The 26986-nt window shown below is 34.8% G+C and overlaps 1 protein-coding gene across 1 annotated transcript; it reads left to right on the top strand.

Moving 5' to 3' along the window:
• Nucleotides 1–20471: 20471 nt before the first annotated feature.
• On the top strand, nt 20472–21255 carry LOC122521618. The gene is made up of 3 exons (XM_043642461.1): nt 20472–20520; nt 20625–20684; nt 20783–21255. Exons 1-3 carry the CDS (start codon nt 20472–20474, stop codon nt 21253–21255), a joined length of 582 nt encoding a protein of 193 aa, XP_043498396.1.
• The last annotated feature ends 5731 nt before the right edge of the window (nt 21256–26986 follow it).

The following is a 26986-nucleotide window of genomic DNA, read 5'->3' as shown; positions in this document are numbered from 1 at the left end:
CTCCTTTTTGAAGTTATACTTCTTTTGGCGCGTTGGGGAAAATGTGATGGTAGCGATTTTTTTCCGAGCGACATTACGAAGTCTGTCGGTATTTACAATGCGCGGCAAAGCGATTTCAAATTTACCGTATGAAGTCGTTCTTTCTCTTCTTCTTCCTCTTTTTTTTTCTCTAGTGAGTCATCCATCCAAGTACTAATCCTATTCAGCGCTGCTTTATTCAAATGATCGAGCGGGAACTATTGCTATCACCGCGCCATTGTCGTTGACGCATAAAGTAATTCGATATATCTCCCTTACATTTAGTGTTTACTGATATCTATATTTTGATATTTTTGTTTTTTTTTTAATTCTTTCTTATGTATATAGTATATCTATCGATTGAAAATATGATTCCTTCCTTTTTTTTGTTAAATAAATAAATAAATAATAATAATTAGTAGCTCATCTTCTTATACTTCCAATCTTCCCCCTTTTTACCATGTCACGCCATATATAAAATATATATATATGTAAGCTTTGTATACATGTGCCGGTTTATTGAGTGATTAGCTGTTTGGATGTGGCGCTATACATTTGATAAACAATAACATTAGAGAGATAGGAAGGAAGAGACAGTTGTTGTTTAACCCTTTAGCTTACAAAGACGTCTCAGAGGCGTCGCATGGTTTTGGGACCTAAAACGAATAAGACGCCACAGAGGCGTCGAAAGTCTACCGGGCGAAAAAAACAAAACATTTCAGAATACAGAATATTGACCGACTGGTGTCGCTTTTAGCCCGCACAGTTGGAAATTTGATCGTAAGAGAAAGGGTTAAATGTTTCAGGAGTTACAGTTTGTGTTTAAATCTTGCAGGAGTGACAGTCTTTAAATCTGGCAAGAGCGTTTTAGAAGTTTAGTAGAAAAATCTTCTAAATTAAATTTAATTAAAAACGTATTAAGATTGACATCGATTAATAGAGAAACGGAAGCATGAACTTTTAATTGTTGATTCTCTTATTTTAGGTCAGTTGATCACGTGTAAATATTGTAAAATTATTATTCTAATTTATTATGTTTAAATAAATTACTCTTATTTTAAACGAATCTAATTGTGGTTCTTACTCTCAACAAATTAAGGATTACAAACATATTATATATATTTATAAAATTAAATAAATAAATAAATGAAATAAAATATAATAATAAAAGAAAAATAATCTGCTTACATTAGCGAATATTATCGATCATCAAATAGGGAGGGGAAATAGGTTTTTTTATCAACTATATTCTATGTAAAAAGAAAATATATAATTATAACAATAATAATAGTTGTTTTTTAGTTTTTAGTTTATTTTTTTTATTGTGTAGTTGTGTTTTTAATTTACAATTAAAATAATTTTTATATTTTTTCACTGTAATTCATAATGCTTTTTTAGTTTTATTTATAATATTTGAGCTTTTTGTTTTGTGAGTTTGTTAAAAGCCCTTTAATCTGAGTTCCCGGCCGTTGGGTTTTAGCCATAGTGTATATTATATTTAGACAGTACTATCACATTATTATTATTATTATTATTAACATAACATTGCGACCTACAGTATGCCTGATAAAACTAAAGAGTGGTGTAGTATTTGTATTCGGCCAATTGCCGACCATCCTTCCGCTATGACTCGAGATGTTAGTAAACATAAATTTCCCTTGGACTGTGTTAAGGTTACATATGCTCTCTATTCAAAATCTGAAGTTAAGGATTTCGTTTCTCGCAAATTTCCTATTTGTACAGTGAAGAACGATCATTTAGTTTCTATTTTGGATGAAATTAATAAAAAGTTAAGTAAAATAAATGACATTGATGATATAAACTCACAGATCTGTCTACTAGACTGGATTGTATAGCTGTTAATTGTGCTTCTCTACGTGAAGATTATTATGCCTTGAAAAAGCGAGTTGGTGCTATTGAATCTGCGTCATAGTCAGATTTAACTTGTACGGTTGGCCAATCAGCCAGTTCTCAATTAAAAGCTATTCAAGAGATAGAAATGCGCCAGTTATTTATGGAATCAAAACAACTCCGTGATCAATTTGTTATTTCGGCACTTCCAGAGGTTGCCTCGGAGAATTTACTAGTTGCAGTTGTTAAACTTGGAAAAATTTTGGAGGTTCCTGATTTTAGTATTAATAGTTTCCTATTGGTAGAGCGTATTGGGAAGAAAAAGAAAAATATTAAAGGAAACTCTCTTCGTGAACGTGATATCCTTGAAAATGTCATTCTTCAAATTTGGTTGACAAGTTTATTGCCTGCAAGAGGAAACATAGTGATGTTACAGCTAATTTAGTCAACAATGGGTCGCAAATGATGCCAGTTTTTGTGAATAAGCGGTATCCATCGTCATTATAGAAATTGCAACAGAATATTATTAAGAAGTTTCTTCATATCAGCAAAAAAAATATTTGGATTACGGCTAATTCTGTTTGCGTTGACCTTAAAAATGGATCAGAACCTGTGAAAATTTTGCCGTCAATTGATTTATCAAATATTCATAGTCTCTGTGAATAATATTGTAATGTTTTCTATCAGAAACGTAATATTATTGCTGGATCATCGTTTAAATTAAAAATATGTCACTTAAATGCCCAATCATTTATTCCTCATATTGATGAGTTTCGTGAATTTTTTAGAAAAACTAATTAGGACATTATTGCTGTCTCTGAATCATGGCTTTCCAGTTGTGTTATGGATGCTCAAATATGGCTTCCGATGTTCCATTTACATCGACATGATCGCAAGCGTCGTCATGGTAGAGGTGTTTTATTATTTGTACGCTATGCGTTATCATCTCGTATTGTTGCTTGCTCATCAAATCAAATAGATGGTTTTCCTGAGTACATGATTGCTGAAGTATAGTCATCAATTCGTATTAAAATTTTAATTTCTGTGATTTACAGGCCGCCTAAAACAGCATTATTGAATATTTTTGAGCAAGAATTTGATGAGTTATTTATGCATTATAAAAATATTGTTATAACAGGAGATCTAAATATTAACCTTTTACATGATTCTCGTGAATCCATTCATTTAAACGATTTCTGTGAAAGCCATGACTTACGTATTGTACCATTAATTGCTACACATCACACCGCTACTTCAGATACTTGGATTGATCATTTTATCATCAATAATGATTTTAAATTAATATTTCCTTGTCAATCTGATGAGCTGTTTCGCTCAGGTCATGATTGCATATCAATGACCCTTAATTATAGTGTTCCTAAGTATACTCAAATGATTATTAGACGTCGTAATTGGGATTTAATTAATGATGAATCAATTGCTAATAATATTAATGATTTTGCGACATCAAATTTTACTGAGTATTTATCAATTGACGATTTCGTTGATGGCATGAATCAAAACATGTATAGTGTTGTTGATTCTATAGCGCCAGAACATATGATTCAAATCACTCCTCACTCAAATCCCCCTGCTCCATTGTTGAGTGATGAGATTCGTAGTTTACAAACAAGAAGAGATAGATTCTACATAATTTTTAAGTGAACAGGTTATGCCTATGCTGAATACTGCAATGTTCATCGACTAGTTAAACAGAGGATTAATGCTCCAAAGAAAAGTAGTTCCTGCAGAACAAGATGTCCTGTTGTTAGATATCCTAAAAAAATCTTGAAAGACTTCAGAAATCTAGGGCTCTTAAAAGAGCCTTTTATGGATATTTGCTTGCCTGACATTGATTTGGATAATCTTAATGAATTTTTTATGGCAATTGGAAATGCTCGTTATGATCCAGAGCAATTATTGTGTGTTTGTTTGAATTATCTAAATGTGCCTGGACAATTCAACTTTCTTGAAATAAATGATGCTAATATTAAACGGAACTTAAAAAGAATTATTACTTCTGCTGTGGGTCCAGATGGTTTATCTATTAAATATTACAAGCTTTTACTTAATTATTATCTGCCCTAAATTGTGGACTTATTCAATAATTCAATATTGTTATGTCAATTTCCTCAACAGTGGAAGCAATCAATAATTTTGCCTTTGCTAAAAATTAAATCTCTGCAGTCATTCAATGATTTAAGACCAATATATATTTTGTGCACAATATCTAAAGTCTTGAAGTGTTGTGTCTATTATCAACTTAATAGGCATATTAAGTCCAATAATCTATTAGATCTTTATCAAACAGGCTTCCAGGAAGGAATGAACACTCAAACTGCTATTATTCGTCTTTGTGATGATTTTCGACTGGGAATTGATGATAAACTAATTACGATTGCAGTATCATTTGATTTTACTAAAGCATTTGATTCTGTGGACCATTTACTGCTCTTATTAAAACTCAAGGATTTAAATTGTTCATCTTATGTCATCAAATGGTTTTGTTCCTATTTAACTGAGCGATGTCAAGCTGTGAAGCTAAAGAACAAATTTTCTTTTTGGAAATATCGTCGTTGTAGTGTTCACGGTCTACTATTATATGCCCTTTTTGTTTCAGGACTTGGGAAGTCTAATTAGCTGCAAAAATCTCATCTACATAGATGATCTTATCATTTATTTTACTTGTCGCCTTTCAGATATAGAGAGATCTGTTAATGAGCTGAATGAAATAATTATATTAATAATCGATTGGTGTACGAGAAATTTTCTTAAGTTAAATGCTTCTAAAACAAAGACTATAATTTTTGGAAGTCCTCTCCATGTTAATAACTCTGTATGAATTATTGCTCCGAAAATCAAAGTAAATCAAGTAGTTATTGATTACATCAGATCAATTAAATATTTAGGAGTTTTTTTGAATGATACTTTGTCTTGGCATTAACAAGTATTGTTGATTAGTAATCAAGCAAAGAGTTGCATGTCCCGATTGAAAATGAACAACCATTTGTATAATACGACTATGCGTAGAAGATTAGTTGCCACCTTAATACTACCAATCTTTGAGGACTTCCGGTAGGAGCGCGAGAAAGAGTGGTCGTGTGGAAGAAAGATCCCAGAAAAAGAGTGATAAGTAGAGGATTAAAGGGTAAAAGGAGGAGCAACTGGAATAGAGAAGGAAGGGTAAAGTAAAGGAAGAAGTTTAAGAGGTCTGGAAGGATTAAGAGAGTGTAGAGAGGAAGAAAAAGGGTAAAAGAAGGAGGACGCCTGATAGAGTGAGGTTAGGATAGAGGATAAAGCGTTGGTAGAAGAGTCGATAAAGAAGATTTCTGTCAGACCAAGGAGAATTATTAAGATGAACAGTAATACAAGCGAAAACATCAAAACAATGAGTAAGGCAGACAAAAAGGAGATGGAACAGTCGAGGTTATGCTTCGAGAAGGAGAACCAGGATAGTAGAGAGATAAATGAGAAGCTGGGCAGAATGAAAAAGAAAATTGAAAGTTTGATTAGCATTTTAGAAAAAAGGGAAGAGGAATGGAAAGAGGAGAAGAAATTGTGGATAAGAGAAAGGCAACAATGGATGGAGGAAAAGAAATCACTGGAACAGAGAATATACAGGCTGGAATGGGATAAGGAAAGAGGTGAGAGAGAGAAGAGAAGGAATAATATTGTGATAAGGGGTACAAACATGGAGAAGGAAAATTTGGAAAAAAAGGTGGTGTTGAGATGTGTACATTTCCATTGTAAAATTAAATGTATGTGCTGTAGCGCACGAGCATGTGTTGATGTACTACTCTTCGTGGGAGGGACGCACACATGTAAGTCTCCCCACTTTAGTACATGTAAGATTAGTATATAAGGGACAGCGACTAGCTGTATAGTGCTCCCTCAGTGAGAAGAACTAGATAGTTAAAAGAAGAAGATATAGCACGTAGCACTGAAGAATATGTAATAGATATAAAGTATAAATTTATATTAAACTTTTACCACTCATATAAAAAGATATTTTTCCTCATTATTTTAACAGGTGGAAGAGTTTATCGAAAAGAATATTAAAGTAAAGGTTAAAGTGGAGAAAGCTACAGAAGTAAGAGTGAGTAAGGGGCAGAGGGAGAAAAAATTAGTTGTAGTAAAGCTGAAAAATAAGGAAATGAGGGATCAGGTAATGAGGAATAAGAAGTACTTAGAAAAAGGAGTGTATATAGATAGGGACATGACGATAAAGGAAAGGGAGATCCAGAGGATGATTTTAGATAAGGCAAGAGAACAGAGGTGTAAAGGAAAAAGAGCTAGAGTAGGTTATATGAGGATATTAATAGAGGATAGATGGATGAGGTATGATGAGTGGAGGGAGGAGTTTGTGGAGGAGGGAAAGGAGAGAAGGAAGGATTGAGAGGAACAGGAAGTTAGAAAGGAGGAGGAGGAGAGGAAAAAAAGAATGAGTATGTGTGTGTGGAATATAGCGGGGGTGTTAAGTAAGGACAAAGAAGTGTGGAAGTATCTGAGTGGCTTTGAGGTGGTAATATTAGTAGAGACTTGGTTGGAGAAAGATAAATGGACAGGGTTAGAAGGGAAATTGCCAAGAGAGTTTGAGTAGAAATGTGTAGCAGCAACAAGAAATTATAGTAAAGGCAGAGCAAAAGGAGGAATAATAGTAGGAATTAGTAAAAGGTGATGGGTAGGAAATTTGAGGTTTGGAGTGAGAATATAGTTATGCAGGAGATAAGGCAGGGAGGACAGATTTGGAAAATAGTAGGTGTACAGCCAAGATATAGTAAGGACAATGGAAATTATAAGAGGAAAAGTAAAGTCAAAGGAAAAAGGATGTGTTTTGTTAGTGGGAGATTGGAATGCAAGAACCGGTAATGAGGGAGGATGGGTAGAGGAAACGGATAGGGAAAGTAAGAGAGTTAAAGTAAGACAGTCAAAAGATGAGACAATAAATGAGGAAGGAAGAAGACTTGTAAAGGAAATAGCAGAAGAAGGATGGTGCATATAAATGGGCAGAAAGGAGAGGAAGGAGAGTTCACATATATTGTAGCAGAGGGGAATCGGTGATAGATTATGCAATTGGGAATCAGGAGGCTTTTGACCAGATAAAGGAAATGAGAATAGGGCATAGAACGGAGGCAGATCATATCATTAGAAGTATACTTAGAGGAAGAAGTAAAATTAAAGGCAGAGGAAGAGAAGGTAGAAAAAGAGATAGAAAGAAGAATTTGGTCCAGGGAGGTGATTGAGCAGTATCATGAAAGGTGTAAAAGTTGGTTGGGAAAAGAAGAGGAGATAGAGGGAAGGTGGGAAGAGATAAAGGAGGTAATAGAAAGAGCAGTACCTAAAATGAAGAAGCGAGTCAAGGCATGGAAGTTGGGAGATAGAAAATGGTATGATAAGGAATAGAAAGGAAAAAAGAGGGAATTAAGGAAAATTCTGAAGTCATGGAGGAAAAAGGAAGTACAAAGGAGTTTTTATTTAGGCAAAAAAGAGAGTACAGGAATTAGTGTGAGGCAAAAAGGAAAAGTTTGAAAGTTTAGAAGAGGAAAGTTAAAAAATGCAACAGGTGAAGAGAGGTATGGAGGTATATTAATAGGTTCAGAAAGAAGCGGAAAGAAGAGATAAGCAAAAAGATCAGGATAGAACATTGGAGAAAACATTTCATGGAAAAGTTAGGAGGAAAGGAAAGAAGGGGAAGAGAACAGAGGGGAAGGAGGAGGGAAGAGGTAGAACAGCAGATAGAGGAGCAAGAAGAATTGGTCAAGGAAGAATTTTTGAGACAGGTCAATAAACTTAAGTTAGGAAAGGCACTGGGGAAGGATAAGTTAGAAATGAAGTGTGGAAATATATGCCAAAAGAAGTGGAGACAGCGCTGTGGGAGTTGTTGAGGAAAATATGGAAAGAGGGGGAAATACCGGAACCGTGGAGAAGAGGGACAATGTGCATGATTTATAAAAAGGGGATAAAGATAGTATAGAAAATTACAGAGGAGTAACTTTAACTTGTACAGCATATAAAATATATGCTAGTATGATGAATGAAATGCTGAAAAAGAAGATAGAGGGTAAATTAGCGGGGAGCCAGTTTGGTTTTAGAGAGAAGAGAGGAGTAGTATAGGCGATATATACGGTTAAACATATTGAAGATGAGAAATTATGTAAACCGAAAGGAAAAATTTTTGCATGTTTTGTGGACCTTAAGGAGGCGTTTGACAGGGTGGATAGAGAATTATTAAAAGAGAGGTTGAGGGAGATGGGGGTGGGAATTAAGCTAAGTAGGAGGATTATGGACATTTACAAAGAAACAATAAATGTAATCAAAGTAGGAGAGGAAGAAGCGGAGGAATTTTTGACGGAAAAGGGAGTAAGACAAGGATGCCCGTTAAGTCCAACTTTGTTTAATGTGTATATGGCGGACTTAGAAGAGGAGATGAGAAAAGGGCAAGAAGGAGGATGTAGTGTTGGGAACGAGAAGGTGTGGAGCGTATCATATGCAGACGATATAGTATTAATTGCAGATAGAGAAGAAGAATTGAAAGGTATGATAAGAAGGTTTAAGAAATACCTGGAAAAGAAGAAGATGATATTAAGTGATACAAAAACGAAAATTATGGTATTTAAAAAAAGAAAAGGTAAGGATAGACTGTGGAAGTGGGGTGATAGAGAATTAGAGGAGTGGAGTAGATAAGATACCTCGGTTATATATACAGAAGAATGGAAGGAATGAGAGGCACTTGGAGTAGAGGAAGAGGAAAGCAATAATCGTAATGAAGAATGCGTGGAGTATAGGAAGAAAGGATATTTAAAAAAAGCTACAGAAGAAGAAAAAAATTGTTTACAGCGTTAGTGGAGAGTGTAGCGTTATTTGGAGCAGAAATATGGGGATGGGAGGAAGATGAGAGGCTGGAAAGTGTACAAAGAAGATATATGAAATGGACCTTAGGGTTAGATAGTAATACGCCAAATTATATAGTGGAGGAAGAATGTAAATATGAAAAAATGAGAATTAAAGCATTAAGAAGAGCGTTAAAATTCGAAGAGAAGATAAGGGATTCGGATATAAAATTGGTGAAGGAATGTATAAGAGAAAGGGATAGAGATAGAGAAAGAGAGAAATAGGGAAAGAGTCAAAGATGAGGGTCGGAATAATAAGAAGAGAGAGAATAAAGGAATCAAGATATATGAGAGGTATGGAGTTCAAAGAGGAGGTAAGAGAAAGATATTATTGAAATGGAAAGGAAATTCAAGGAAGAGAGAAGGGATAAGATAGGTAATTCAAGGTATAATGCGATATACAAGTATATAAGAGTAGAGGAAGAACCAGAATATTTGAAAAAGGATATGTCAATGAGGGATAGGAAAATAATAGCAAGATTCAGATGCGGGAATGAATGCAAAAGCAGAGAGTTTTGGAAAGGGGAGGAAAGAAGAGGTGTAGATTGTGCAATAAAGGAGAGGAAGATTACATGCACATACTGGGAACATGTGAAGTAACGAGAGTGAGGTTGGAATAGAAGAGATACTAAGTCAGGATGCGAAGGAGGCAGAAATATTAAAACGAGTGATAGGAAAGAGAAGGGAAGCGGAGAGGGTTTGAGAGAAAGTGTTTTTTTGTTTGTTTTTATATTAAGTCAGTTTTTAAGTTTGTTAGTAGTAAGTTGTTATGTTGGTAATATAGTGTATCTAGGATGTATAGGTAATATGTTTATGGTTTAATGGCAAAGTATTATAAGAGATTGTAGAAGGGAGATTGTAAGGGAAGTCCTCAAACCCGAAATGGGCGGAGTAAGAAAATAAATAAATAAATAAATAAATACTACCAATCTTTGATTATTGTTCTGTAGCTTATACAAACATCTCAGAAGCATTACAATCCAAATTGCAAAGAGAGTTTAATACTTGTATTCGCTTTATCTTTCGTTTGCAACGATATCACCATACTACTGCGTTTAAAAGAGATTTAGGATTGTTGGCTTTACAAGATTGACGTGATTTCCTAATAGCTTGCATAGTATACAAGATATTGCGTCTTCAGCAAGAAAAAATATTAAGAACGAACTTTAGTATTCTTACTTCTGTACGTGGTCGTTCTGACAGGTAGTTAGATGTATTATGTTTACCTTCTGCAAGAACCAGGACTTATGACATATCATTTTTGGTTACAGCTGTTCGTATTTGGAATCAACTTCCGGAAGATATCGTAGCTCTAAGTGACTATAAAGAATTTAGATTAAGATGTTACACTTACTTCATTGATAGAGATATTCAGCCTGTTTTGCGACTTATGATTTGCATTTAATTTAAAATGTTTTTGTTTGGTTTTTACCCATATGTTTGTTGTTTTGAACAAATACTACTATACTACCATTATAAAAACAGTATAGTTTTATCTGCTTTTTTTTTCCTTTCTACTTTCCAATTTTTTTTCTTTTTACTTTTATCTACTTTCAGTACGTTACAACTATTATAATGATAAGTTTAATAATAATTTCATAATTTTAATTTCCGTTTTGTTTCACCTATATATTGTACTTCACTGTAATTATAATGGCCTTTAGGGAGCTAAGACGCTATGGTAAATAAAGTATCATTAAATAAAAAAAAAATAATAATATTAATTATAACTAATTAAAAAATAAACAAGGCAAAATAAAAAGTTATAGGGAAAATTATTAATGATATTATGAATAATAATAATAATAATAATAATAATATTAATAATAATAATAATAATAAAAATTGTTATTTACTTTTTTCAAGTTATTTTTTTTAAGTTACTTTTAAAGGTTATTGAGTTTATATTCGCTTAGCACTATACTACACATTCTTATTACTAGGCTAGTAAACGAGGGCCTAACATCGACTTTTTTAGCTGAACACCTGCATATTTGACCTAAGGGTAAGTTGACGACGCTGAATCGAATGGTGCAAATTTTATTTAAATCTGACCCCGAGGTTTTGAGAAAAAGGGTAAAAAAGGGTAAGAAATGGCCTTATCTTAGAATCAAGGCATTAAATCAAAAAAAGTTTTTAACAAAAGTTGTTAAGAATTAAGAAATACATAAAAAATTTTCTAAAGGTTTATCTTCGTATATGCAAAAATAAGCGATAAAAAGTAGTAAAAGTAATTACAATAGTTGGGAAAGCAAGTCTTATCCCTCCGTTGCTTTATACACGCGAGCGAGCTAGTGTGCGTGCGAGCGTCCGTGTGCACTAATACACAAACGAAGGATCTTCGGCAATCTTCGGGACTCTCGGTCTTGAATAAAAGTGCGAGTAAGAGAACAAACCGATATTTCTCTCTTTTTATTTGTTCATGCGATAACGAGTATTTTTGTTTTGGCTATCGATTGTTGAGCGTTCTGTATACGAGTGGGAGTGAGAAATGAACCCGATATTTCTCTTTTTCTATTTTTTTACTCGGTAGCCATAATTTTACGTCTTGGCCATCGAGTGTCGAGAGTTCTGTAAACGAGTGTGAGTGAGAAAGAAAACCGATATTTCTCTCTTTCTATTTTTTCATTCGGTAGCCAGAATTTTACGTCTTGGCCATCGAGCGTCGAGCGTTCTGTTTATCTATATTCTGATTTTACTTCCAGTTATATATTCGATTTTGATTTTTTTTGGTAAGTGTTATACAATATTGTGGAAATCGAGAAATAAGCTAACCAGCGACCAGATCACGCACTCCTGAAGCAATATCAACCGATTTGATACTACTAAAAAGGGTCTTGCTCCTCAATTTTTTAGTAAGTAAACGAAATTATAATTACATATACCAGTGAATCAGAGCTATCGGAATTTATAATTGGTACATCCTGGCATCATTTCCCTTTCATTAGATTTATTTACCTCGTATCCTCACTCAATTGCCATCTTTCATCGCTAATCGATCTTGGAAAGACGAACTTTTCTAGTCCCGGCGGCACTCGGTGAACGCAGGGTGGCCAAAAGAGGCTCAGCACTACTTAAATCTATTTCGTCAGTTCTGACGAAACAAAATAATTGGATCAGAGTCGTCAAAACTAAAATAATAAAATAAATTGTTGACTAAAGAGCTATTCATGGATAGGGACAAGGTATGCAACATATGCGATGAAGCACTGGAGTGTTCTACGTCGAAAGTTATAACCGTTGGAGAAAAGGGTCTGAGGACATTAATTGTGAAAAGCAAAGAATTTGGCGATGGAAAATGGGAAGTTTGGAGCAGTCACACTCCGGTTTTCGTACATGACTCGTGCCGCGAATGGTACTCAATGGCAAAAGTTAAAAGTGCGGCTGCAAGAGCAGCAAAAGTGAAAGCTTCATCGACATATTCTGCTAAAACACCTAGTACGTCAACGAGGCTTTCTGAATCGGCGTCCACGGAAAATGAATTCAATTTCCGTGACTTGTGCTTAATATGCGCACAGTCCTTGGATAAATTGCACAAGCCAGTCTCCGTGATACAGAACGACTATACGAAGGAAAGGATTCTCTATATAGCTGAACAGCGAGACGATGACATGAGCATCACTGTGCAAAATCGATTGAAAGATGTCGATTCTATAGTTGCTGTGTGCGCACGATATCACAAAAAATGTTACAAGCTGTTTTCGATAATCCCTACCATCAAGTCGGATCATATTTCAAGAGCAGAAGAAATAGACTCTAATTTTCAACTCATTGTGCAGCACATAAAAGATTCGAAAATAGGAAAATTTACAGCGACTGAATTACTGTATCTTAAGAGCAGCAGATGTTTTACAAAAAAAGTTTTGTATAATAAATTGAAGGAATGTTTCGGAGAAGATATCTATATCCATCATCAGCAAGGCCGTTAAACAATTATTTTCTATAAATGCTTTAGTGCGACCAAGTTATGTAAAGACTGGTATCGTGATCCGGATTCCCTCAATATCAAGCAGCAAGAAGCAATTATAAACGTTGCAGCGCGGAACGTCCGAAAAAATATCGAAAATCACGATTATGACAACGATTCTTATTAGCTAGCTGGAAAATTTCTTAATTCAGTTCAACGAGACATTCTTCCACTTCTTTGTGTACTTATTGATCAACTTATTGCACCGAATTCGATAGAAAATGTCGACGACGATGAAGACCGATATTTCGTGCAACGAAGTGCAGTAGCCCATTCTATTGTAGCTCTCATCCGACGTTCCGGTTTCATATCGCATCTACAGCTGGTACTCGGAATTTACATTCATCTCAAATTCAGATCAAAGTTGATTATCGATATCCTTAATAAATTATGCTACAGCCTGTCATATTATCAACTGCAACAATACGAGGCATCGATCATCATGTATCCACCGAAATTCGAACATGAAGACGATGTTTGTGTGCAGCATGTCTTTGATAATACCGATCACAACGTTGGAAGGTTAGATGGTTACAATATGTACCACTGCTTAGGTGGAATAGCTATCTACACGCCGAAGGAGAAAATAAGCTATAAAGGTCGGACGAAAAAATTGACAAGAGCCACAAAAATATCAGCAGCAACGATAGCTTCATAGACCATAATGCGAACCATACCATGGACAGGACATTTAAACGGATTGGAAAATATCGAGTACGCTGACAGAAGGAAACTTTTTTTCATAGATTCGCCCGTATTGCCAGCCGCATACTCGACATATCTATGGGCAAAACACTGCAACATAGAAAATGTACCGAGTTGGAGAGGTTTTATGGAGGTTTTAACGGCGGATAACACTTATGATGTTTCCAAGGTTTTTTGTCTGCCTTTCATCAATCAGCCTCCTTCCAATATGAGCACTATCAACACAGCTTTACGCACCGCTCTAGTTGAGGCTCGTCGAATTAATCAAAAAACGTGTTTCGTAACATTCGACCAACCATTGTACTATAAAGCTCATGCGATTGTTGCTGCATCACAGGATACGCTGAAAGACGTTGTGGTTCGCTTGGGTGGTTTCCATTTGCTCATGTCCTGCTTGGGCTCGATAGGTCACATTATGAATAGCTGCGGACTTGAAGACATCTGGGCAGTAGCATACGCTCCAGCATCAGTGAAAAAGATGTAGACGGGGCATGCTTATGCTCGTGCGATGCGTGCTCATATCTTGACATTTACCGCTCTGGGAGTAATGATCTACCGTGAAATCGAAGTTGAAATACGTCAACAATACGACGAAAATGTTAAAGCTTTTTTACAAAGTTGAGGTACAGAACCTCCGACTATCGGCGATTGTCAATCGGAACCTTCGATTATTTCGATGACAGCGGACTTGACTACACAATTAGCAATTTTAAAAAATCAAGGACCAACAGCACAACTGTAGGTGCAATACTTTGAGTGTGTCGTAATTGCGTTGCAGTTTATGGAGGCCGAACGCTCAGGCAACTGGCAATTATACCTTCAAAGTATTCGTAAAATGTTGCCAATTTTTCATGATGCAGGCCATTTCAACTACGCTAAAAACGTTCAAATATATCTTCAAGATATGGTCAACCTAGAGCTGACAATGACCGACGATGAATACCGAAGGTTCACAACGGAAGGATATTTTACGGTGCGAAGGTCTGACAAAGCTTGGTGCGGTGTGTTGACGGATATGGCAATTGAGCAAACATTAAACAGGTTCTTCAGTACAGATCTGAAACATGGAAGAGGTGTTACACCTAGTGTTATCACGAGATTTTTATCTGTGATGCCATCGTCGTTCTCAATTATTGAGTGCTTAGAAGATTATTGCGGCGTCGTATCATCTACAAGCGAACAACACGTAGATTTTGTCAACCATCGAATGAAACAAGATGATGATGACACAAAAAATTCATATTTTGGTTTGAGGAACATCGTCCTTTTGAACCTCGAACTCTCTTGTATTCCTTGTCGACGGGGATTGTCGGTATGTTTACTACAGATTGTCATCTAGCACTCGAGAAAGGGAACAAAAGTATGGAATCCATAGTGGGAAAGAGTGTTGCCAAAGTTTCATTGTCTGCGGTAACGAGCAAAGTGAGAAATCTGACGGTGGCTCAAGTACAGACTCACGTTAACAACGATACGTGTATGGTCGACTCTGCTGTACTCTTTAAGCGTATATCGATTCTGTTTCATGGTGACGAGGTACAAACACGAAAAGCATTCGAGTTCGAGCTTTCACCGTATCCGTTATCTCTATTCGACGAGTTTGGTCTCATGAGGAAGACATCGAAGTCGGAATTATATAAAATATTTAAGCTGTATGTTATACAAGGCCAAACTTTGATCCGAAATATGGACTTTGTCATCGATGGCGGATTCCTCCTGCACAACATGTTCTGGCCGCATGGAGCATCGTTTAAAGTTATTTGCGAATTGTACCACTCCCACATAATTAATAATTACGGAGAAAATCCTTCGGTCGTTTTTGATACTGACGAGTATACTGGAATAAAATCATACGAGAGATACCGCCGACGTCAACGAAATGTGGCACCGGATATCGAGTTCAACGAGAGCACACTCATATCTTTGAGCAAAAAAAGATTTCTGTAAAATGCGAAAAACAAAATGAAACTGGTGCAAATGCTGTCGGAATATTTACGTAATCACAATCTCAACGTGAAACTTGCACAAGAAGATGCGGACGCGCTTATAACAAGGACAGCGATAGAGCTAAGGCAAAATAACGGCCGCGAAGTGGCTGTTGTCGGTAATGACACCGACCTGCTATTTTTATTGATCGGCTTATCTGATACCAGTCCTCTGTATTTTTACAAGATATCGCCAGGTGGTAAAAAAATATTTTGTATAATACGGAAGACCACGCACATCTGAAGCCGTATATTATATTTACCCACGCATTCGATGGATGTGACACAACGAGTGCTATGTGCTTCAAAAATCCCAATCAGTCGCTCAGTGATGCTCGGTACGAAAAATTTGCAACGCTGGCCATGCACACCAACGTGGATATTCGATTGACGGCTTTACCTCCAACGCAACCCGTCCTGCGAGAACACGTAAAACGCACATTCTATCAAGTGCAATCGTGGTTGGGAAATAACTTGAATTCACAGGATTGGGGCTGGAAGCGAACTACCACAATGATGATTTCTGTTATGAATCCTAAAAGTTCAGCACCTGACAATTTGTTAAAAATGGTAGGTTCTCAAAAAAATTTGAATAGATTAAATAATTTAATGGTAAAACAAGTCGAATGAGTAAATTCTTGAAAATTAAAAATCCCATAATTTTGTAAAATGTGAAACATATAGCGTTTATCTTGTAAATTGAACGCCAACGTTACTTTTGTTAAACTTGAATCGAAAAAGAAAACAACAATTAGTGAAATATTTGGAATTTTGCAAAAATTTGCACGACTCAATGATTATTCAAAAAATTCACGTATTTTTAAGGTCTTTACCGTTCGATTAATGTTTCGCGAATTTGAAATGAACTATACAAAAAATCATATACATTCTATGCGCATGCAAATTCTTAATCATTTTCCTTAAATGTTTACTACATGTCTATGTCTAGGTACAATGTGCGTGCACGGTAGACTGCAAGTCTTTACGGTGCAGCTGCTGAAAAACTGGGCTGCTTTGCACTCGACTGTGCAAATACTGTGGAGGACAATCGTGCTTCAACTTTTCAATCTGCACAGATCAGGATTTAGCAGAGATTCCAGCAGAAAAAAGACACGAGGATGACGAGGATATCGCTAGAAATGAATTCCTCGATATTGTCGAAGAACTGGACCTCGAGGATTCTGATTTCGAGCAAATTGATGAAAACGAGCAGGAAGACTTTAAAGAAATCGAATACCCTTTTAAAGTGATCTTAATAAATAATTAGATTTTGTGTTTCATAAAAACACTGTCTCTTCTTATTTTCGTTAAATGTTCGAATCATCCTTGAGTAAAACATAATTTTTATTTTAATAAGAAATCACCTAGGACACCGGGAAAACTAAATCCATTTAATTTCTTTACAATTTCAGAAATACAAAAATTTTTAACTATTTACAATACTATTTTCATTATATTTTACAAAAATATGCAAATAAATTTTTGTGAGGCAAAAAATTAATATCAATTAATTATTTTAATTAATTTTATGGCGAGGCACAAAATAATTTCATTATTTTTACTCTTTACTAAATAATAATAGTTTCTGCTAAAATAAATAATTTTTTCTTTTCATTGAAAGTTCACTATTTTTGACAATAAATATAAAAAACGGCGTGCCATAAGCATCAAGATTCGTTTTAAAAACGCCGCGCTTATACGCCGATATATGTAGATATACAAAACGCTCGACGCTCGATAGCCAATACGTAAAATTCTGGCTACTGAATGAAAAAATAGAAAGAGAGAAATATCGGTTTTCTTTCTTACTCGAACTCGTATAAAAACGCTCGACACTCGATGGCCAAGATGTAAAATTCTAGCTACCGAGTGAAAAAATAGAAAGAGAGAAATATCGGTTTTCTTTCTAACTCGCACTCGTATACAGAACGCTCAACAATCGATGGCCAAAACAAAAATACTCGTTATCGCATGAACAAATAAAAAGAGAGAAATATTTGTTTGTTCTATTACTCGCACTTTCATTCAAGACCGAAAGTCCCGAAGATTGCCGAAGATCCTTCGTTTGTGTATTAGTGCACACGGACGCTCGCAAGCACACTAGCTCGCTCGCGAGTAAAAAGCGACGGAGGGATAAGACTTGCTTTCCTCTACTCTTATAATTACTTTTACCACTTTTTCTCGCTTATTTTTGCAGATACGAAAATAAACCTTAGAACATTTTTTATGTATTTTTTAATTCTTCGCAACTTTTGTTTAAAACTTTTTTCAAGTAAATGCCAAGATTCTAAGATAAGGCCATATCTTACCCTTTTTTACCCTTTTTCTCAAAACCTCGGGGTCAGATTAAAATAAAATCTGCACTATTCGATTCAGCGTCGTCAACTTACCCTTAGGTCAAATATGCAAGCGTTCAGCTAAAAATGTCGATGTTAGGCTCTCGTTGACTGGCCTATACATGTTATAAAGTAATTTAAAAAATAATTACTTTTTCATAAAGATGATCTGAGAGACAGCAAGAATAAACTGCACTTAGATTTTTAAACTCTTTTCAACACATTCAAAACACCGTTAAACTTTTGAATTTTTAAAACAAAGGCTTAGAATAGAAAGATGTTTATATTCTACTCTCACCAGCTCCTTTTGTATTATTATGCATTATTCTACACATTTACATAACTCGTTAAATAATTAATTCAAAAAAAAATACCATTGCTAAACGTTTATCTTATATACCAGAAGAATAAATTGATCTTAGACTTTTACAGTCTTTTCAACACACTTAATACACTGTTAAAACTTTTTAATTCTCAACACAAATGCTTGACATAAAATGATGCTTATATACTGCTCTCACTGACGCCTCCTGTATTATTAAGCACTATATTACAAATTTACATTTCATGTTATATCAATATTTTTCAAAAAAAATACTTTTTCTTAAAGATAATTTGAAAGACCGCAATAATAAACAGTACCTAGATTTTTACACTCTTTTCAATACATTTAATACACTGTTAATAATTACACAATAGATTTGTAAACTCATATCGGTACATTCAATACACTCTAAAAACATTTTTATTAAAAATAGAAAATTTTGCATAAAAAGATGTTTATATTCTGCTTGAACTAATGCCTTTTATATTATTGAGCACATTGCTACGCATTTACATTTCTTATAGAACAAATGAGTTTCGAAAAAACTGGCATCTCTAAAAGAAGATCTGATATATCAAAAGATTGAAATGCACTTAGATTTTTACATTCTTTAACACATTCAGTACATCATTCAAACTTGTGAATTTACAAATCAAAAGATTAACAAATAAAGATGCTTATATTCTACTCGCACAAGCGTATTTAATATTATTAAGCACTATACTACACATTCACCTTTCATATTGTGGGATTTGGAATTATTTAAGAAATATAAGTATGAATGTGTATAATGGTATGAGTGTGAGAATGATTGAAAGAAACGAAAGAATGCGTCGGTCAAGGATAAAAAAAGGGACAGTTGCGTTAGATAAGGATATTAGTTTAGGTTTAGGGTTACACCGTCTAGACTTGTCACCTTTGTTTGGCTACATCGATGTCTCCCAAACGTTCTCGATGTTGTAATACAGGAAAAGCTAATATTCGTGATTGGAATTATCGGGAAGTTTTCAGAAGGAATGACGAGAAAAAACGGGTGACGATGGAGGGGATGTTGAGTATAAGTAGGCGACGGAAGGGACTTATGGGTGCGTTCTGTAATAGTTTATTTATTGAGAGTTTTGAAGTGTAACAAAGAAAGTACAGAAGACAACGGGGAACGGCGAAGGGACAAAAGAAAACGATAGGCGACGACGAGTCGGGTTCGGGTATTTTTTGCTAATTAAAACTGTTGTTTTCGGAAGTAAAAGGTTACACCTAGTATATCATAGCATTAGATAATTAGTTTAGATTATAGATAGCTACTATCTCCTATTATTTTATATATATTATACCTTATTATTTATTAATAAATAAATACTACCATTATAAATTTAAATTTTACGTTTTTGGGGCTCAGCTGGGATAGAATCGAAGTAACGAGCTTGTGGGTATCTATAAGTCTAAAGCAGTGAAAGTAAGTAAGCTCATCATGGAGTCAGAAAGGACATCCCAAGAAGGTCTGACAAATACGGCAATTGTGGCGGCTGAACCAGATGTTAGCGAAATGAGGTATCTGGACTTGAGAGCCAAATTGAAGGAGTCAGGCTTACGGTCGACAGGTAAAAAGAAGGAACTTGCGGAACGCCTGCGTGCAGTTAGGAAAAAAAGCTACAACAAAACGATTATGACGATGATGACGATGATTCCGAAGAAGAAGAAGCGGAAAGTAGTGAAGATGAAATTTCTACGTACTCAATGCAGATGCTAACTTTCAAAGACCTTGAAGAGTCGCTCCAAGCATTTAGTGGCGACGATACGCTTATTGTTAAGTGTTGGATTTCGAAGATATGGCAGAAGTATGCCAATGGGACAGTACTCGGAAAATTATATATTGTAGACGGCTATTGCGAGGATCGGCGAGATCGTTCGTGCGGTTCGAGAAATATGGTAAGTCGTGGAAACAGCTTAAAAAGGCATTGTTGAACGAATTTGCGGAAGTGACAAGTGCATATAAGGTCCACGAGTTTCTTAGGAAACGAACGAAGAAAGCTGGAGAATCCTATCAGGAATAAATCTACACGATGTGCGAAATTGTTGCTCAGGGAGGACTGGACAAGACAAGTACAATACAGTACATTTTGAGTGGTATAGAAGATGAGCAAACTAATAAAATGATCTTATACGGTGCAACGACGATTAGTGAGCTGAAACAGAAATTTACGTTGTATGAGGCAATGAAAGAAGAGCTGCAGAAAAAATCGAAGACGCCGAAGGTGCATAAAAGCAAGGAGACGGGGGAACTACCACGTGGATCATCTACGAGGACCGGCGGTGGACGCAGTTACAATTGTGGAGAGTCGGGCAATCGGAGATGAGAGTGTCCATTTAGGACCAAGAGCGTGAAATGCTATCAGTGCGATGAATTCGGCTATGTCTCAAAGAATTGTCAGAAGAACATCAAACCTCGGTAACCGCCGAAGACAGTGTGTGGTGTTGGTAAAGAAGCCGAAGAGAAGTGTGTTAAGAGAGTGCAATTAGGAGACAGTAGTGTTACGGCGTTGATTAATACAGGTAGCAATCTTAGTTTAATTACAGCGAACCAATATTTTAAGATCGGCGCACCCGAATTGGGTAAGGAAATTTTGCGATTTCAAGGCGTAGGTTCCGATTTAAATAAAACGTATGGCGAAATGGAAGAGATGGTCACTATCCTATTAGATTGCATGTAGTTTCTGATACTCTATTGCATTATGATTTACTTATCGGTAACGATGTTTTGAGAAAGGTAAATGTAGTAATTGATGCGGTTAAAGTCTTTATCTGCGATACGAAGGAAAGTCCAGGGACGAACAGTGGTGTACACGAAATTTTTAAAATGGATGTAATTAACGAGCGTAACGAAATAGATCTACCTCATATTGCAAACGCAAGGCATAGGGGAAAAATAAAAACTTTAATAGCGAATTATCGACCAGTAAAAGTCCGCGAAACAGATCTGGAAATGAACATTATTTTAAAAGACGAAGAAACGGTGTACGCGCGTTCGAGAAGGTTATCGCCAAAAGAAAAGGACGAGTTAGATGCTGAAATAAATAAATGGTTGGCAGACGGTATAATGCAACCATCGTTTTCCGATTATGCTAGTCCGGTAGTATTAGTCAGGAAGAAGGACGGGTTGGGAAGATTGTGCATCGATTATTGAAAATTAAACGACAAAATTATAAAGGATCGGTATCCGTTACCGCTGATTGAGGATCAGTTAGACACATTGCGGGGTCCGCGCGTATTTACCACGATTGATTTAAAGAATGGGTTTTTCCACTTTTCGGTAAATGAGGATAGTCGGGAATACACGACATTCGTGGTGCCGAACTTTTACTATGAATTCCTAAAGGTCCTGTTTGGGTTGTGTGACTCACTTTCTGTTTTTCAAAAGTTTATTAACCTAGTATTTGGGAAAATGATAGCTTCAAAAAAGCTATTACCCTATCTAGATTACATAATCATACCTTCCGACGGTGTTGAAGACGGAATAGATAATCTGGCGTTGGTACCAAAGACGGCGAGCAAATTCGGGCTTGTAATCAACTGGAAAAAATGTGAGTTCTTACGGTAGCGCGTAGAGTATTTGGGACATATTATCGAAGACGGTCGGGTACAGCCTTCAATCGTTAAAACAACGGCGTTTGCGAGATTTCCTAGAGCTAATAATCGCGAAGGCGTACAAAGTTTTTTCGAATTAATGGTGTATTTTCGAAAGTTTGTGCCAAGGTATTCGGTTATTGCGAGACCGTTGTCTAATCTACTGAGAAAAGAAATAGAATTTAGGTTCGGGCGCGAAGATGAAGAATCCTTTAAAAAACTTAAAGAGATATTGTGTAGTAAACCGGTACTGCGACTATACAGGGTAAACGCCGAAACAGAGCTTCATACGGATGCGTTTGGTAGGTGATACGGGGCGATCTTGATGCAGCGTGACAATACCGACGTATGTTTCACCCGATATATTACGCGAGTGAAAAGACAACTCCGGCCGAAGAAAAATATAATAATTATAAGTTAGGGGTACTTGCGATTATTAAGTCATTGCGAAAATTTAGAGTGTATCTATTAGGAATAGATTTTAAGATAGTTACAGATTGTCGTGCGTTCACACTCACCATGCGAAAAGGGGATTTGTGCGTGCGTGTAGCGAGATGGGCTTTGCTCCTCGAGGAATTCCGATATACGATCGAACATCGTACATGTTAGCAAATGATGCACGCTGACGCGCTAAGTTATAATCCTTTGCCGACGGTTATGTTCATTCGCGAGGACAAAGGCGGGCTCATAGCCAAATTAAAGCGAGCACAATATAAAGACGAAAGTCTGCGTGCAATATTTTGTAGAGTTAAGGAAAATAAGTTAAGCGATTATGTCATAAGAAACAAAATTTTGTACAAGAATGTGAATGGTGACATGTTAGTGCTAGTACCTAGAGCATTTCAGACGCAAGTCGTTCGTCAAACGCATGGACAGGGACATTTTGCGGTAGATAAGACTGAATTCTAGTAAAGAGGAAATATTGTTTCGAGAGAATACGTAACATCGAGGAGGAAGTGATGCGGAATTTCGGTAAATTGAAAGGTTTGTTGTATGAGATTGACCGTAGGGCTAACCCTACCACTAAGAAGATTCCTTGTTGTTACTTTGTTGTCGAACCATGGATTGGAAAAGATTTAAAAATTTTTGATAGTGGTGGTATGATTAGTAGCATATCTGAGGACAGATATATTTTTGTCAGAACGGCCGAGTGAGGGATTTTGAATTATTTAAGAAATATAAGTATGAATGTGTTTAATGGAATGAGTGTGAGAATGATTGAAAGAAACGAAAGAATGCATCGGTCGAGGATAAAGAAAAGGACCGTTGCGTTAGATAAGGATATTAGTTTAGGTTTAGGGTTACACCGTTTAGACTTGTCGCCTTTGTGTAGCTACATCGATGTCTTCTGAACTTTCTCGATGTTGTAATACAGGAAAAGCTAATATTCGTGATTGGAATTATCGGGAAGTTTTCAGAAGGAATGACGAGAAAAAACGGGTGACGATGGAGGGGATGTTGAGTATAAGTAGGCGACGGAAGGGACTTATGGGTGCGTTCTGTAATAGTTTATTTGTTGAGACGACGAGTGTGAAGTGTAACAAAGAAAGTACGGAAGACAACGGGGAACGGCGAAGGGACAAAAGAAAACGATAGGCGACGACGAGTCGGGTTCGGATATTTTTTGCTAATTAAAACTGTTGTTTTCGGAAGTAAAAGGTTACACCTAGTATATCATAGCATTAGATAATTAGTTTAGATTATAGACAGCTACTATCTCTTATTATTTTATATATATTATACCTTACTATTTATTAATAAATAAATACTACCAATATAAATATTATTCTTACAATATTAGGTAAATAATTTAAAAAAAAACTTTTTCTTAAAGATGATCTGAGAGACCGCAAGAATAAACTTCACTTTAAATTTAACACTCTTTAACACATTCAGTATATCATTAAATCTTTTGAATTTTCTAAACAAAGGCTTAGCATAAAAGATACTTATGTTCTACTCGCACCAACGCTTTTTATATTATTATCAACTATGCTAAACATTAACATAACGTATTAAATAAATACTCTTAAAAAAAAACTAACGTAACTAAAATATGATATTATAGACCGCAAGAATATGTTTATCTAAGATTTTTAAAATCTTTTCAACACATTCAGTACACCGTAAATACTATTTAATTTTCCAAACTATTGCTTAGCATAAAATAATGAATATATTCTGCTTGCATTATTGCTTTGTGAAGTTATACTTCTTTTAGCGCGTTGGGTAAATTGTAATTGGGAGTGAATTGTTCCGAGCGTATGGGAAAACGACACCATGAAGTTTGTCGGTATTTACGACGCGCGGGAAAGCGATTTTAAGTTTACGGCATGAAGTTGTCTTCTTTTCTTCTTCCCCTTTTTTTCTCTTAAGCGGGTCACCCATTCAAATACTAATCGTACTCAGCGCTGCATTACTTAAATGATCGAGAGAGAACTAATGCTGTAACCGCGCCATGGCCGTTGACGCATAAAGTAAATCGATATATCTCCCTTACATTTAACGTGGACTGATATATATATTTCTATTTTTTTTTCCTTTTTTTATTCTTTCTTATATATATAATATATCGATCGAATGAAAATATTTTTCTTTTCTTTTTGAAGTTATTTAGTTAACTAAATAGAAAGCAATAATTATTAGCTTATCTACTCATATTTTCAATCCTCCTCCTTTTTACCTGGTCACGCTATAAATATATATATATATATGTATATATTTATAAGTTATATATTAATAATTTATATTTATATAAAATTTAATATCTTCAACAAATAAATGAGAATAAAAATATAATAGTAAAAGAAAAATAATCTTCTTCCATTAGAAAATATTATCGATCATCAAGCAGGGAAGAGAAACAGGTTTCTTTATTAACTATATTCTATGTAAAAATAAAATTATTAATAATAATACTAATCATGTAATAATAATAACATTATTTAAAAAATAAACTAGGAAAATTAAAAAGTAACAAGGAAAATTAATAATGATAATAATAATAATAATATGTTATCATTGTGATAGGTAATCTGTAATTAATTATAAAAATATGGAGAATTTAGCATGAAAGAATGGAAACGTATTGTGCAACATGAATTTTTTTTGATTGTTTTGAAGTTATACTTCTATTTCAATACTAAATAACGAGCGTAGCCTGACGAGGATTTTCTTCAGAATTCGTAAGACACTCAAAGTAATTACAATTTATGTACCATTTATAAAGTTTATAGATTCTTAGCGTATATTCGAAATACGCGGTCCAATCATTTCGAAAATATTGAAAATAAGGAAATTTTCTTATCGTCCCTCCCCACTTTTTAAACCGTTGCTAAGCATGCCCTGCAGGGCCTATTAAACAAAGCACTCGTCCCATTCTTCCACTAGACGCCTACGACGACACGTCTTAGATAAGCAGCAAAGAATTTACAAAGAAAGCGACGAACAAAGCGATGTAAGCTAGAAGCGAAACAAGAAAAGTATAAGTATTCCTTATACTTCCAAAAACGAGGTGAACCTTTTTGTTCAATCCGTATACAAGCGAAGCGAGCAAGAGGTGAGATACGTGATTAATCTTTTGTTAAATCCGCAATTCCTTATTATATTTAATTTATCAACCAGAGCTTTTATGCTACAAGACTTTTTGCCTGACGAGCCAATATAGTATTATACTTTATATTGATTTACCTAAGAGTTTTTCTTTTTTCTTTGTTGTTTTTTTATTTCATTATGTTTTAATAATTATATTTTATTTAAATTGTATTTAATATCTTCATTTTGTTAAAGTTTTAATTAAAGTTATATTTTATGTTTTTACAAATGTAGAGTATATATTGGCATTCGGGAAAATTGTAGTTATTTCATATTGAATACAATGAAGATGGAGAAGTAAATGTTGTGTTGCTTAAGTTTCCAGATTCACTAAAGATTTGCCAGAAAATCGTACAAAAAGTTGCTGGACACGTTGCGATTCAAATTAATAAAACAATAGTGTTGATCGGACGTAGATCTTCAACTATTCTCCTTAGAAACAATAAAAAAATTAAAATTAGGCGTTCACATTTATCTGTAGTTTAAATTTAAATATTTATTATTAATTATAGAAAATTTATTTATTTTATATTAATTATTTTAATTATTTTAATTTTGAAGTTATTATTAAACTATAATCTCTTGCAGCTTTTTATTGACCAGGATCAGTATACATTTAAATTTCTGTTTTAGTTTTCAATATGCATAAAACTAATGCGGAGAAATGTAGAAATTATCGTCTTCGTAGGAAAAGAAATAAGGATTATAAGGAAAATAATAAAGAAAATAAGGAAAACATAATGCACGCTAATGCTAAACGTTGTTGGGTTCTTGGCTGCAAAGAAAAATTATTTAAAATGGTTATGAATAGCCTGCGAATGAAATTTTATGTACTCCGTCAACTTCCAATTTATTTTGTGAATCATCGGCTAAGCTTGTGATTACCGGTACAAATTTAAATAATTTAAATGTCACAGCAATAACTAATATTTTGTATAATTATTTACTTTTTTGTTTGGTTCTTATGTTTTGAGTTTATTGGAAGTTATTTACATTTTTTTTAATTGACATTTATTTTAAATTTATTTCTTTAAGAAAACCAATTGTCTGCGAATGGAAATGTACCCATCGACTTCGAATTTACTACTGTCTTCTGAACCATCGGCGCAGTCTATGATAACCGGTATAAGTTTATACAATTTATAATTCACAGCAATAACTAATAGTACTGCTAATTATTATTTTTGAATTTATACTTTTTGGTACGTTTAGGAATTTGGCCTTTATTTTTTACTTTTACTTCTTCAAGATGCATCGTTGTCTACTGCAAAAGATGACTATAACAACTATATTACTGTGCAAGCTGATATGCATATGGAAAATTCTTCTATGCCGTTTCATCATTGTATAACATTTAAAAACATTACATTAACAAACATAGCGCAATGTTTACGATCTCAAGCACGAAATAATCAATATTTAGCTGATGCTTCGATTATACATTTATTTTCTAATCAAGACATTGTAACGAATAAAGAACGCAATTCGTTAAACCAAGACACAATCAGGGATCAGGAATTACCTTAATCAGACGAATCTATTTATTCTAACTCCTCAGACCAGATAGTAATTAATCATTCAACTGCCGAGCAAATTGATATGTATTTAGATTTTTCTTTACCATATAGCAATTATCATCAATTTAAACGAGCTCATAAGGAATTTATAATAAAATTCTTGGGCAATTTATTTGGGCA

Source organism: Polistes fuscatus, unplaced genomic scaffold (assembly GCF_010416935.1).
Source record: "Polistes fuscatus isolate 324 unplaced genomic scaffold, CU_Pfus_HIC Scaffold43, whole genome shotgun sequence".
Taxonomy (NCBI): domain Eukaryota; kingdom Metazoa; phylum Arthropoda; class Insecta; order Hymenoptera; family Vespidae; genus Polistes; species Polistes fuscatus.
This window is presented reverse-complemented; position numbering and strand designations above follow the sequence as displayed.

Bases quoted from the DNA above. Each gene is read 5' to 3' on its own strand.
- LOC122521618 (XM_043642461.1), top strand. From the start codon at position 20,472: ATGAATTCGGCTATGTCTCAAAGAATTGTCAGAAGAACATCAAACCTC. The intron at 20,521-20,624 runs GTAACCGCCGAA...TGATTAATACAG, and splicing joins CAGAAGAACATCAAACCTCG to GTAGCAATCTTAGTTTAATT. The intron at 20,685-20,782 runs GTAAGGAAATTT...GATTGCATGTAG, and splicing joins GATCGGCGCACCCGAATTGG to TTTCTGATACTCTATTGCAT.